Source organism: Podarcis vaucheri (genome assembly GCF_965113315.1).
Source record: "Podarcis vaucheri genome assembly, chromosome: 2".
Lineage (NCBI taxonomy): Eukaryota > Metazoa > Chordata > Lepidosauria > Squamata > Lacertidae > Podarcis > Podarcis vaucheri.
Window position 1 is genome coordinate 42,522,958 of NC_138760.1, and position 13,598 is coordinate 42,536,555.

Consider the following 13,598-nt stretch of genomic DNA (forward strand, 5'->3'; position numbering starts at 1 on the left):
GAATAAGTTGCCTTTGAATCCAGACATCAGCACTGATCATGAAGTATCTAAACTCCGTCTCAGACAAACTCTTCCTATATTCATTCCTGCCACTGTGTTACGCACACGTCAATCTCGATTTGCTCACAACATGAGCTTTCGCAATCTGAACAAGCCCAAAGATATTTAGTTCCTGAAATTCCAGTATAGCGAAAGATTCTATTTGAATACTGCGATATTTTGTAAAATATGGGGATGATCTATTTTGCCCAAACAAATTAGACACACTAGGACCTTAAGAGTAGTCATGGCTGAGGAAATATTCAAAGAGAACACAATAGCTATCTTAGCCTTTTGGCTGAGGGTTTCGGACTACAATTCCCATCATCCCCTGCCAACACAGCCCCTGTGCTGGCTGGGCAGTTGTAGCCCAAAATATTGGAGGGCACCATGCAGGAGAATATCGGACTACCAGACACAACCCTCCCACACAGATTACAGTCAAATGTAACAACTGCCAGAAAGCACTAGGGAGAGGCAGGGAAATACAGGACTCTTGAAAATTAAAAAGGAAGACTATTACAGGCTCTTCATAGTGAACTGGAACAAAGACAGTGTTCATTATGGCAACAGCTTCTGAAGTTATGTCACATCTACTCAGAGATGGCACTGTCAGAAACAAGGTATCTTCCCAGTTTACCCTCCCTTGTCTATGGAGCAAGGACAGTCCAGGATCAACTTCAGTGGCACAGCAAGACCAGTTCTAGAAAATCTTTCCAATTTCTGTTTCTGAGAAGTAAATTAAAAGTGAGGTGGGAGAACAGAAGTTGAGACAATCCGCTTCTGCCATATGTATGGGATCTCCTGTGTGTTTGCATGTAAGCATTAAGGAAGAACATGGCAAAGATGGAAGTTGGAAGGGCAGCTATGTCCCTTCCTCCTAAACTGTTCAAGATGCGATAGATGCATGGTGGGCACTTTTATCATAGAAGGGGGAAGCGTCTCACAAAATGATTCCCACAAGAACTTGAGTTCCTGAGTTCAACTTTGACTCTCCATTGGGTGTTTTCCCTCCCTAATACTCTGTAATATACTTATGAGAGACAAAAGGTTCATCCAATTAGGGCTGTGTACACATTACAGTACTGTTCACTCTGGCTCCATTTTTGAAACCATGTGCACACGACATTACCCAGGATCCAGAACAATCCTGTAGTTTCTGGTAAAATACTGTGTTCTAATGCAGTTTACCTCAAGCCAGCCACAATGCAACTTGAGCACTGTTTCCTTATTCAAGTCTCATCTGTGAAAGTTTCCTTTCCATCCAGATTTCTTATCAGACGACCAATTCTTATCAGACGAAGATATCACTGTCCGGTCTCTCCCACTGGTATACACATACAGCGGGTGACTTCGGTACACATCAGCCCTTGCTGGTGTGTACAGTGATGGGCAAATTTGACTTGAAACGTGAGATAAGAACAAACCCCCTCACTGTGTTTTAAACCAGTAATTTGTACACAGATAGAACTATAATGAAACCAGACCTACCAAAATCAATAGACCCAAGTTACTCAATGAGACTCCTCTCAGTAGGACTAACACTGGATTCACTCCAAAATGTTCGGTACCTGGGATGTAGAGGAGACTTTATCTTGGCTCTTCACAGGGCCTACTTTAACAGGAGCTTTTTCACAAGCTGCGGCAGAATGGCCCTTCCGGCTTGTTGCAAGCAACCTTTTCTTCTACAGACACCTGGAGCCACCACCCTGCATATGTTGCACAATCAGAATTCCATGGGAGCTTTGTCAGCCTAACATCTTGAAACAGAGGTGGGCCAATCCTGCAGGCATGAAATGCTTAAAAGAGCTGGTACATTCCAGCTTTGGGGGCAGGGGTCATGCTAAGGCGGGCCTTGATATCACAACACATTTATCTATGGGAATTTCACAAGGAGGAGTTCTTCTAGGTTCTCCATAGCTTTGTTTTTTAAAAGAACAAATCAAGAATTGGTACCGCAGCCTTCCACTGAAGAGCACAAACACCATCCTTCCTTGTAGGGAAGGGGGGGGGAGGACAACTTGATCATATGAACCATCAGGGATGCCCACCAGACTGTGAGATTAACAAGAAAACAATAGCATGTATGACCAAGACACTAAACATGAATGGGAGATTATCAGGACTTTTTGTGCGCTGGGGACAGCTGACAGGATAGTGTTGACTTTTCTCCCCACAATAGGCAGGTTCTGCTATGTTTTGAACACTACACAAAAGCCACATGGCAATTTCCCTAAAAGGCTACAATTACTCTCCTCCAAGAAGGACAAAACATCGCTGACAGCCACTGATTTTCTAAACGACTAAATGCCACCAGCAATAAACTAGGCCAGGTGACCAGGCCACCAGAAACCCTGAGACGTCTCTGAGAAGACTGTCCTCTCCCAGTAATGGGACACAAGGCTTGCAAAGAGCCCACTGTTGGAGACTGCGAGATACCCAAGGCAGTTCAGGCCCAATGCTTACCGTTATGCTCCAAAACGACAGAACAATGTATTAGAAACAAAGGGATTTTTAGTAGTTGACTTCACTGCTTTTGTATATAAAAGGAAATGAAAGAGAAATATATCCTGTTTGGATAAGGTTTTGTGGAAGACAAGCAATTCGGTATATTTCATCCATTTGGATTTATATCTTGTGTCAAAGGAGAGGCTACAGTCCATTCTTCACTGCCAAGTTTGAAACAACCTTGGATTAACAAGGAACAGAAAAAAATGCATTCAATTATTTCCTTTTTCAATCATTTTAAACACCCATTGCCTGCTGTGAGGGACAGCTCCAGCCTTTAACCCTCAGGCAAAAAAACCCTCTCTTCTCAATGCCTAAGGAACTAGGAGTGTGCAAAAACAAATCCCCACACTATCAGTAGGTAATAAACTTAGATCAGACAGATGCTTGGTGTGCATCCCTCAGCCCCTGTAAGGCCAAACATGCCAGTCCTCCGCCTGCTGGCCCTCTAAGCTCACCCGGGGTAGCAGGAGCTGGGATGGCAGGGTCACGAGAGGGTGCAAGCCAAAGAGCCTCCTTGGGCAGCCACACCAGTAGCCTAGCCACACCCGCTATTCATGGGGGTCTTTTAGCAGCAGCCCTCCCCCACTCCCTTCACACTAGCAGAGGCCGCTCCTCCACCAAGTTATGGGAGCCTGTTCTGTTTTTTCGGAGGTTTCATTTTATTATTTTGGTCACTGCGTGATTAGAATGCAGAGGAAAGGCAGGGTGTCTCGCAGCGCTTGCTGTGAACAGCAAGATCAAATGCATTACCAGGATTACTCTGTGGGCCACTCTGATATAATGTGCAGCCTCTGGGTTCTGTGTCTAAGTCCTCTTGCAGCCCACTTGGTTCTGAGACATTGGACCGCCCTGGGTTAAGTCAATTGAGAGCACTTTTCAGAACACCCCTAGCACCATTTTTAATGACTCCATCTTTCAAAAAGACCCCTTTAAAGAAACACCCAACTTTACAATTCTGCTTCAAGCTCTCCTCCCTACAAAACTCAATTTTTCCAGTCAATAATATATATGCTATTGGTTTTCCATGACCTTTACATTGGTTGTTCATAATAAAAATAGGTGTCACCCTTTTAAAAAGGTTTGGGGGAGAGGGAGGCAAAATCCTAACAACATGGCCATACACACTCCAGATCTTTATAATATACATATCTTCATAGTGAACTCATGTGAATATTTACTGAGTGACAGCTCAAGCCTCATGGAGAGCTAGTGGTCCATAGTCTCTGGTCACAAGAGAGTAAAATTCCCTGGATTGGTTCCTGGATACCATTAAATGTGAGGCCAAAAGCTCTCCACTTGGTCACATGGTAAAGGTAAATCCGCAAGTGGCTACCATGCAGTGGGTGTTTGTTGAATTCCTGGCTTAGTTTGCCAAACTTTAAGATTTAATCTACAGGAACTCATAATACGGGAACAGAGAGAGGACAGGTGCGGGAGAGGGAAAGTATCAATTTGTTATTGCTGGGAACCCCAACTTGCTTTTTCTCATTAAAATCTATATTAAAAAAACACACCTCAAAAGTTCAAGTTTCATCAGAAAAATGTTCTCAGGAAGCACACTGGAGCCATGCATACATGACATTAGCCACAATCCATATCTATCCTGTTGTCTCTGGAGGAATACTTCTGCCTGATGTTTTCCTTCAAAACAGCTTCCATGTGATTTGAAAACATAAACTTTGGTTTTTTGAGATAGCTGTTATGTATGTGCAGATGGCAGCTTCATGAATAAAAGTTCAAGGGGGCTGCAGTTGCAGGGAAACCCAGCAGGTAATGCAGATCAGGTGAAGACGTCTTCACCGCTCTGGCGTGTAGAGCAGCGTGAGGGGAGAGGGGAGATGACCTCACTGAAGCAGCTAGTGTGTATGGAGCTTCTTTTATGTACAATTTGTCCACTCTCCTCTTTCAGCACCTGCATTCATGTAAATATACAGCGAACTGGCAAATGGAATGCCTAGCTATGGCTGGAAATTGGAAATCTGAAGAAAGTACAGTACACGTTTGTTATGAAATGAAAAGAAGTTTACCTCAAAAAATGCGAGAGTGAAGGAGGCAACTGAGAACTTTCATAAGGGTGTATGTTGCAGCACATTCCAAAAATCACAGTGCTTCTTTTTTCTGTTGATGATTTTTGTTTCGAATGTCAACACCTCTGTTTCAGAAATCTTTGACAAAGAAATTTTTATCAAGTGTGATGCTCTTTGCTCTTTGCAGTTTTGATTTTCTCTGTTCCTCATCACAAACAGAAAGTCTCAATAAAATTTCGGATACAGGTAGTTCGGAAACTAGGTAGCCGTGTTGGTCTGCCATAGTCAAAATAAAAAAATTCCTTCCAGTAGCACCTTAAAGACCAACTAAGTTAGTTCTTGGTATGAGCTTTCGTGTGCATGCACACTTCTTCAGATACCACACGAAAGCTCATACCAAGAACTAACTTAGTTGGTCTTTAAGGTGCTACTGGAAGGAATTTTTTTATTTTAAATTTCGGACTGAATCACTTTTTTAAAAATAATAATAATTACAGGTTATAACCAAATAAAACCTCTTAGAAGGTGATGTCTTCACAAGAATGTGAGCATGGGTGGGGTGGGATGGGAATCCATGCTGTACCCAAATCCAATAGAATTCTCACCTTAAGTCTAAGCCCTGGACTTACAGTTTTTGAATCGATCAATAAGCCCATCAAAGGATGCTGGGTATATCAGAAGCAGGTCTGCCATATATCTGAGGTGAATTTGATTAAACTGTGTTCAATTTGCATAGTATATTCAAACAAATTTGAAAAGGGTCATTGGCTTCGTCAGTTAATATAGAATCGGAGAAAGAATTGTACACAGTACTTCAGTGTATATTAACAATCCTCCTTTGCACTCATTAGTGCTTTAGCTATGTTTATAACTAGCAATACACGGTCATCTGGGAGAAATGAAGTTTGCTAATATCTAAGGCAGGTTTGTAGACCCTCAAGGGCACTGCTGCTGAAATTCCCTAGTTGTTACTGCTCAGGTAGGCTGCTCTTGCTCAGAGCTGCTGTTCAAAAAAGTAAAATAAATAAAGAAATGCTGGCTGTTATGATCAGATTTGCAGCAGATGGCCAGGATCACATCCTCCCTGCTTTCTCCTTCTCAGGTAAGACTACTCAAGGGCTGAATTTGATTTGCTAAGTTCAGCAGGAGTAATAAGAAGCTGCCGCAGTGCTGCTCTGCTTGTCCAGCTGCCCCCACTAAGCCTCCAAGTAAGGTGACATCTTTTCTTCTACTGCTTTGAAAATCTATTCAGTATTTCCATGCTGAAAATCATGGAATCATAGAATTGCAGAGTTGGAAGGGACCCTGAGGATCATCTAGTCCAACCCCCTGCAGTGCAGGAATATGCAGCTGTTCCATACGTAATGCAATTCTAATTACTGTCATCATGTTCTTTGATAGCTACTTTTCATTCTCGATCTGACTTGCACCTGGGACACCTGGGTACCCTATGACCTCACACCTAGCTCCAGCAGGAGGAAGGGCGGGTATAAGAATAACAAATAAATACATTACAGAACAACATTTAACTTGCTTGATTAAAAGGAAATCTCTTCTACCAAAAAACAAAACAAAACTTTGGTTCCATGCCCGCCTATGTTTGACGACAAAGAATAACAAAAAAGCCTGGAACAGAAGTTGCAATTCATTAATGCCTAGAAAGCATTAGGATAAGAGATCAGAGCCCTTGTGGAATGTGAGGTGTCACCAAAAGACAAATGCATTATTTGGCTACGTACCTGATCCTCAAAAGAAGGAAGCAGAAACCACGTGGCTCAATACAAGTAATACAAGAGTGTCTCATTTACCATATTTTTCGCACTATTGGACGCACCGGTCCATAGGGCGTACCTAGATTTTGGGGGGGGGAATAAAGGCAAAAAAATTTATCCCCCCCCCCCGCCAGGCGCGGGGCTGGGGCGGGGGAAGCCCGAGCTTCCCCCTCCCCCAGAACGGGACCCAGAGCCATGCCGAAGCTGCGCGCAGCTTTGGCATCGCTCTGGGAGCTTGCGGGGCTGGGGGAGGAGGAAGCCCTCCGCCAGCCTCCAAACCATGTCGGGAGACAGCGGGATGGCGCGCTTCTAGGCAAGTCGGGGGACAGCGGCAAAGGCGCGCTGCGCCCCTGCCGCTGTCTCCCGAGTTTGCGGGGCTGGCGACGGGGAGGAGCAGGCTTCTCCCCCCGCCAGCCTTCTAGCCAAGTCGGGGGACAGTGGCAAAGGCGCGCTGCGCCCCTGCCGCTGTCTCCCGAGTTTGCGGGGCTGGCAACGGGGAGGAGCAGGCTTCTCCCCCCGCCAGCCTTCTAGCCAAGTCGGGGGACAGCGGCAAAGGCACGCTGCGCCCCTACCGCTGTCTCCCGAGTTTGCGGGGCTGGCGACGGGGAGGAGCAGGCTCCCCCCCCCGCCAGCCTTCTAACCAAGTCGGGGGACAGCGGGAATGGCACGCTGCGCCTCTCCCGCTGTCTCCCGAGTTTGCGGGGCTGGCGACAGGGAGGAGCAGGCTCCCCCCCCCCCGCCAGCCTTCTAACCAAGTCGGGGGACAGCGGGAATGGCACGCTGCGCCTCTCCCGCTGTCTCCCGAGTTTGCGGGGCTGGCGACAGGGAGGAGCAGGCTCCCCCCCCCCCCGCCAGCCTTCTAGACAAGTCGGGGGACAGTGGCAAAGGCGCGCTGCGCCCCTACCGCTGTCTCCCGAGTTTGCGGGGCTGGCGACGGGGAGGAGCAGGCTCCCCCCCCGCCAGCCTTCTAACCAAGTCGGGGGACAGCGGGAATGGCGCGCTGCGCCTCTCCTGCTGTCCCCCGAGCTTGTGGGGCTGGCGGTGGGGCTCTCCAGGCTTCAGCGAAAGCCTGCATTCGCACCATAGGACGCACACACATTTCCCCTTCATTTTTGGAGAGGAAAAAGTGCGTCCTATAGGGCGAAAAATACGGTACATTAGTTGGTTGTGAAAGTATGGGGAGAAGGGGACATGCTACAATGCAAGCTGAACTGTCAATTAGAAGGAGAGCTTTATTGTCTGAACATAAATAATTTGCCATGGGCTCCTGTAAAATTCAAAACCTAATTTAGCTGTCATCTCCCACCCTGTAGGATGCAATCCCAGGCACTACTCATTTGGAAAATGGGAGCAGCTGCTAAGGGCACAGCTTGAAGCAGAAATTCTCACTATTTGGGCGATATTAATTCTTCATGGAATGTGTGGCAAACAAGCCCAACCAGAGTTGGGGGTGGGCGGGTGAGGTGGCATTGCATCCTGTTGCAACAGTTTTAAATCCTGCTTCTGTCTGATGCACATTTCCATAGCAAAGGATCAGCCCGTCAGTCAGTCACTTCTGGTCTGATGAAGATTTAGCTAAACCACAAAGAAAACCCCCTGAATGGACACGTAAGGCATTACGGATTTCCTGCGCTGATGCTTGGGGAAGTCAAAGTTTCCAAACGTCCTTTATTTTAAAAGCGGCAGGCCATATTTCAAAAGTACACCCATGGTTGCAAAACATCACAGCCCCACAGACATTTTAATGATTATTTCAGGTCTATGGCCTGTAGTGTTATTTATTTGGTACTTCCATGTGATTAGGGCTATTCCAGCCCATAGTCTTGTCCCTTCTGAGGATGGAATGAATTCCCTACCCATAAATGCCCAAAGGCAGCAATGAAACACACACACTCAAAGTAACTTGCACAGATCACTGCCCACAGTGTTGAGAAACCGTCCCAGAGGAAATACCAACACTCAAAGTTCCCACAGACATACCTTAACAAGGCCCAGGTTTGGGGGCCAAGTGAAGTGAAACCTTTGATTTAAGCGAGCCCATTTGTCTGTCATTCTGCTAATTTGTAATGTGGAAGCCAGGTCAGAATCCAAAGTTGCTTATTCCAAAAACCTGGGATACGGTATCGCCAAAACTTATCCCACTAAATTCCTGGCTCTGGTCCATTCACCCACACCCTCCTTTGGAGTTTTGGCTCATTTCCCCCAAGTGGTGGATGCATCTACCATGGGGGTGGGGGCTGAGAAGGAGGAGGAGGAGGTGGACGTGGACATGGCAGTATGGAAATGAAGAAGGAGGAGGTGGTGGTGGAGAAGGACAAGGAAGAGGACAGACTGCTCCTATGTCTACAAAGAACAGAGGAATGTAGATGCATGGAGAGAAGGTGCCACTATTCAGTCCAGGCAAGGTTCCCAGGGACTGCTAGCATGTCCATTCTGTCCACAAGAATGCAAAAATCTATCAAAATCAGCTCCAAGTCCTGACTGTCCCAGCAGCAGCAAAGTAACTGCTGTTTCAAGTTGATGATTGCTTGCTAAAAACCTCCTGAACTTTTATGAACTTCCATCCCCTGGGGTTATCTTCTTGAGCAAAAGTGAACTTTTTGTTCTCCGGAATCCAAATTAAGACTATGTGGTCACTTGAGAGCAGAAGAGGAAATACTAGAAACCCAGGCCTGAAATGTGTCAGGATTGGAATCTGAATGAGAAACTGGAGAAATATCAAGCTTTTTTTTTTTTAATTCAGTAAAAATTATTAGCTGCCCTAAGTTTTTAGAGAATTCAGAGGAGATAAACATTTATGCATAAAAGGATCACATAAATGAAGCTTACCATTGGTGAAAGTGTTCACGTAGTACCTTCGCCCCTGGGGAGACATATAACTCTGCCAGCCAGGTGGGAGGTGGCCATTTTGAGCGTCTTCTCCGACTTGAGGAATGACCTTCCTAGGTTTCTGATGAAAGGACAACAGAAAAATCCTGTTAAAACTTGCTTCCAAAGAATGATAAAAAGGTTGGACAAAACAGGTACAGTACGAAATTCTGAGGTATCTTTTATTATTCCTGGTGGTAAGATATGGGAAATAAGAGAGGCAAACACTTATAAAAACTCAAACACCCCAATTATCTTCCCATCTGCAGCCTTGAAGGGTTAATCTTCATATTAACTACACGTTTCTGCACCAAAAGTAAAGGGAGATGGGAAAGGTTTCTCTCAATATTTTCTGTGCTTTGTATTCCGTACCTAAGAAATCTTACTTCTGCAACTTCTGCAAATTTTGGCCAGACAGTTAGCACGCCGCCAGTGACTGTGCTAAATTTGGCTGGCAGGGCAAAAGTCCATTTCCTGCCTAACCAGCTATTTGAAACTGCTGATGTTAGCTACAGGTCAGAAGGTCGCTTCCTGCCTAGCCAGAAACTGCTGTTAACTAGAAAACCACTAGCAAGATGTTTCCTGCTTTACTTCTGCTTAATGCAAGAATAGGAAGAGATACGAAGGAAATGCTTAACTAGCAAAAGAGACACGTGTATGAAGGAGAGGGGAGGGAGTGCTTGGTTAGCAGAAAGACAGGAATGTCTAGCAGGCAATATTTTGTGTTTAGCAAGCAATATTTGCTAGCCAATTGGGGAAGTCTGCGGGTATAAGAAAGTGTGCTGAAGTGACTTGCTTTACAGCCAGTGTATTTTCAGGAACTATCCAGCTGGTTGTCTCTGAGTACAGACCTTGTCTCTGTGCACAGATTTTCAATAAACTCTTTTCTCCAAAGAAGATTTTTGCTTTCCTGGTACTTTTGTTCCCTCCGAGGTCCAGGGGATGGCGTGGCTAATGGATCCCTAGGTAAATAAGGCTTCATCTCTCTGGGGGCTCGTCCGGGATAAGCCCCCTCCCCAATATGGACCGGAGGGCCAGGCTCAACCAAGATGAACAACTCAGCAGCGTTTGCAGGCTCCCGTGCGCACCCCACCTGTTTCGTGGGGGGAGCCAGCCACACTGTTCTGGAGTGGAGACATCTAGTTGAGGGAGAACAAGAGGACAGGACGGCGCCGAGGGGACAGGTCCGCAGCGGAAAAAGGTAAGCCCGAAGGAAAGGGCTAGGGGCCCGAGGGAAAGGGCTAGGGGGCCCGATGGAAAGGGCGAAGGGGCCTGATCAGCCTCACCTGGTAGTTGGCAGTACAGTGCCACAGGCAATAAAATGCCACCAGGAATAAGGGGATTGGTTGCGCAGTAGAGTGCCAGCCACCAGGAATAAAAGGGGACTGCTTGTGCAGGAGAGTGCCACCAGCAGAAGTTGGGAACAGAAGAGGGAATGGGGCGCCAGTAAGGTTTGGGAAAGGGAATGGGGCAGAGGGAATTGTGTGTGTTTTTTTGGCACGTTGCATGTCAGAATTATTTTGGTGTATTGCATGCTGAAGTTAATTTGGTGTGTTTAGTGTGTTACATGTTGAAATTATATTGATGTGATTTGTATGTTGTATGTTGCTATGTTGCATGTCAGATACTTGGAAGGCTTTATTGCTATGTTGCATGTCAGATACTTGGAAGGCTTTTGGGGATTCAAGCTGATGAGGGGAAGATGAGGACATTGTGAATTAGACTGGCCTACCCAAAGGAATAAATTGGCCGTCCATCTAGATTTGCAACTCATTAATCCATAATATCAGGACATTTTGAATGACCGTTCTGATCAAATCCCCTACATTTCCACGTGGAACACCAATGTGGAAAAGAACCCCCCCCCCTTGGCTAAAGTCATGCTGCCAAAAGTCTCAGGCAGCCGTATCTGCTCAGTCAGGAAGACAGGAGGACAACCCCCAGTCCTCCAGGATTCAGAGAAGGAAGAAGATAAAGTTTTAATGCCCCGGCAACAGCCCTGGCACCACCCCCGCCACAGGGAACAGATGGCCCAGCCCCCAATCCCGTGGACAATGCATTGTTAGACCTGGGCGAAGATGGAGAAAGGGAGGAACGAGAAGAGTGATGATTTGGGGATTCAAATTGAAAAGAACAGAGACTCAGAACTTTATGTGAGGTGGACTTGCCAACCCAGGGAACTGCGTGGCTTTGATTTGCAATTAATCAACCCCCTGTGGCAAATCAACCCCCTGTGGCAAAATATATTAAATGTCCACCCAAACCAGATCCCCTATATCTCTACATGGAAGACCAATGTAGAAAAGAATCTGCCATGGCTAAAGTCTTGCTGTGACAGCAACACACAGAACAGGATTGGTACAGTGAAGCTTCTGGTGTTAGAAGACCCAGAAGATGGGAGTGATTAAGCCACCAACAGCCCCTCCAACAACCCCCCCCCAGGCCAAAATCAAGAAGCACAGGGAGGTGCTGGTGTAGGGGGAGGAGGACCTGCAGAAGAGGAAGATGAGGAAGATAACGAAGAGTTTAGGAAGACACTAGATGATATGAATCAAGGAAAAAATGTGGACAGAAAAACAGAAAAAGAGACTAAAGCAGTTTGTAAAGCCATTTGAGGGAGAAGTTGGATGTGAGTCCTTGTTAGATGAGGCAGCAGAAATGCTGCACCCCTGAAAAGAGGAAGTGGGGACAGGCGGCGAAGAAAGTTATGTCTCACAGACAGTATGAGAAAACCAGGAAGGATCAGGCAGCCGGAGTAATGCCCCTTCGGAGGGTTTATGATCCACCAGCCCCTGTCCCAGCTGGACAAGCAGAGGCACCTGTGTGATTCAGTTCACAAAAGACATTTTACAAGCAGGTTTTATCCTTTTTTTCAAACCCCTTTTTCCTCTCCCCCTTCACAGATTTTTATATAGAAATGTTGCTTTTCGTTCTCTGACTCTGTTCCCGGAAGTATGTTGCAAATCAATGTACAAGGACAGGGTTATTTTGGATCTGGGAAGCGAAAAGCTTTACTGTTTTCAGCTCTGAGTTTGTTACAGCGTTTTTTTGTTACAGAGAGGACTGCTTAGCTCATGCATTTTGTCTTAGAGGAAAATGCAGTTTTTAAAATGCTGGCTGGTGTGGGGGGAATTCACAAACAGTTTTTAGGGCTTTCTGGGGTAACCCTAACTGTACCCCTTCAATCCTTTGAGGAAAATCCAGCAAAGATCATAAAGCTGTTTGAAGGGATTTTTAAAACTTATAATCCCACCTTTGATGATGATTAATTTCTGCAGGGTGGTTTGGCCAAAGTACCCCCCCTGATTATTATTATTATTATTATTATTATTCTCTTTTCTCCTCCCTCAGGAGTCCTGCCCTGTGATGTGTTCCCCTGAGCATGTACAGAGGGCTGTCTTGGAACTATTCTGGACTCTTGGCAGGGGAGGGGGTGAGAGGGATTTCAGTGTGTTCCAGTTGTTTGGCATGGTTCCCGGACAGAAAGCAAGTCGCAATATGGTTCTTTAGCAAGGCCTGCGAAGATAATGGGCTCTGTTCTTGACCTTGTTGCAATCTTTTTAGCTATAGCAAGCAGAATATGCTTGGCTGGTGTCTTTTAGCTGCTGAGAAAAATGATTTTAAAAGAAAGCTTCTCAAAGCTTTAAACCTTTCCTTTGGTGGTGATATTTTAGCAATCCAGTAAATGCTTCATATAAGATTAGCAATAATATGAAGGACAATCGTACAAGTTCACCTCCTATGTCTTTATCGCTTCTTGAAATAGCGTTTCTTTGTTTTTATTTTAATCATAATAGAAGTATATTTTTAGGTCATTATCCATATTGTAATTGGACATATGAGTATGTTAATGGATCTTCTTGTTGTCTTAATGTTACCACTATGAGTGATAGGCCAAAAGTTTTAGTTAATAATGTCACAACCTATAAAACTTATGAACAACAGGCTGCGTGTAGAGATTTTTATGTTTGGTTCAACAGGATGAGAAAGAGCAGTAGATCTGCATATTTGCCTCAATCTGATATATGGTTATTTTGTGGCACAAGGGCCTACAAAGAAATCCCCTTTGCCTCTTCTGGAACCTACACTCTAGGCATACTGATACCCCTGATAACAGAAGGGAAGTATAATCACCTATTTCTCATTATACAGGAACAGCCATCTCTAGATATTTTTTTTTTTCTCTTTTTCCCTCTTTAGGTGTAGGGATGAATTATTGTGATTTGGATAGACTGGCAAATTCGACCGAAGCCTTGTTTAATTCTATTATCTTGGCTTTAAAAATTATTAACACAGAAATGTCAGAAATAAGAGAAGTTGTTTTATAAACTTTTTATGCTTTAAATGTAATCTTTGCCTCTAAAGGTGGAATTTGTGCCTT

General features: G+C 45.3%; 2 protein-coding genes across 7 annotated transcripts in view; one reads left to right on the plus strand and one right to left on the minus strand.

The window, feature by feature from the left end:
- The window catches only part of LOC309521768 (olfactory receptor 2D2-like), a 142,093-nt gene extending 130,317 nt beyond the window's left edge, over positions 1 to 11,776 (plus strand). Inside the window, exon 2 of the mRNA XM_082204613.1 lies at positions 11,702 to 11,776. The gene's annotated coding sequence lies outside the window, so the exon portion shown is untranslated. The remainder of the gene's footprint in view (positions 1 to 11,701) is intronic.
- Positions 1 to 13,598, minus strand: part of GAS7 (growth arrest specific 7) — a 151,123-nt gene that overhangs the window by 64,964 nt on the left and 72,561 nt on the right. For all 6 annotated transcript variants that reach the window (XM_082204149.1, XM_082204148.1, XM_082204151.1 and 3 more), the window contains exon 2: positions 9,179 to 9,299. In XM_082204149.1, coding sequence (XP_082060275.1) covers positions 9,179 to 9,299 — 121 coding nt within the window. The remainder of the gene's footprint in view (positions 1 to 9,178; positions 9,300 to 13,598) is intronic.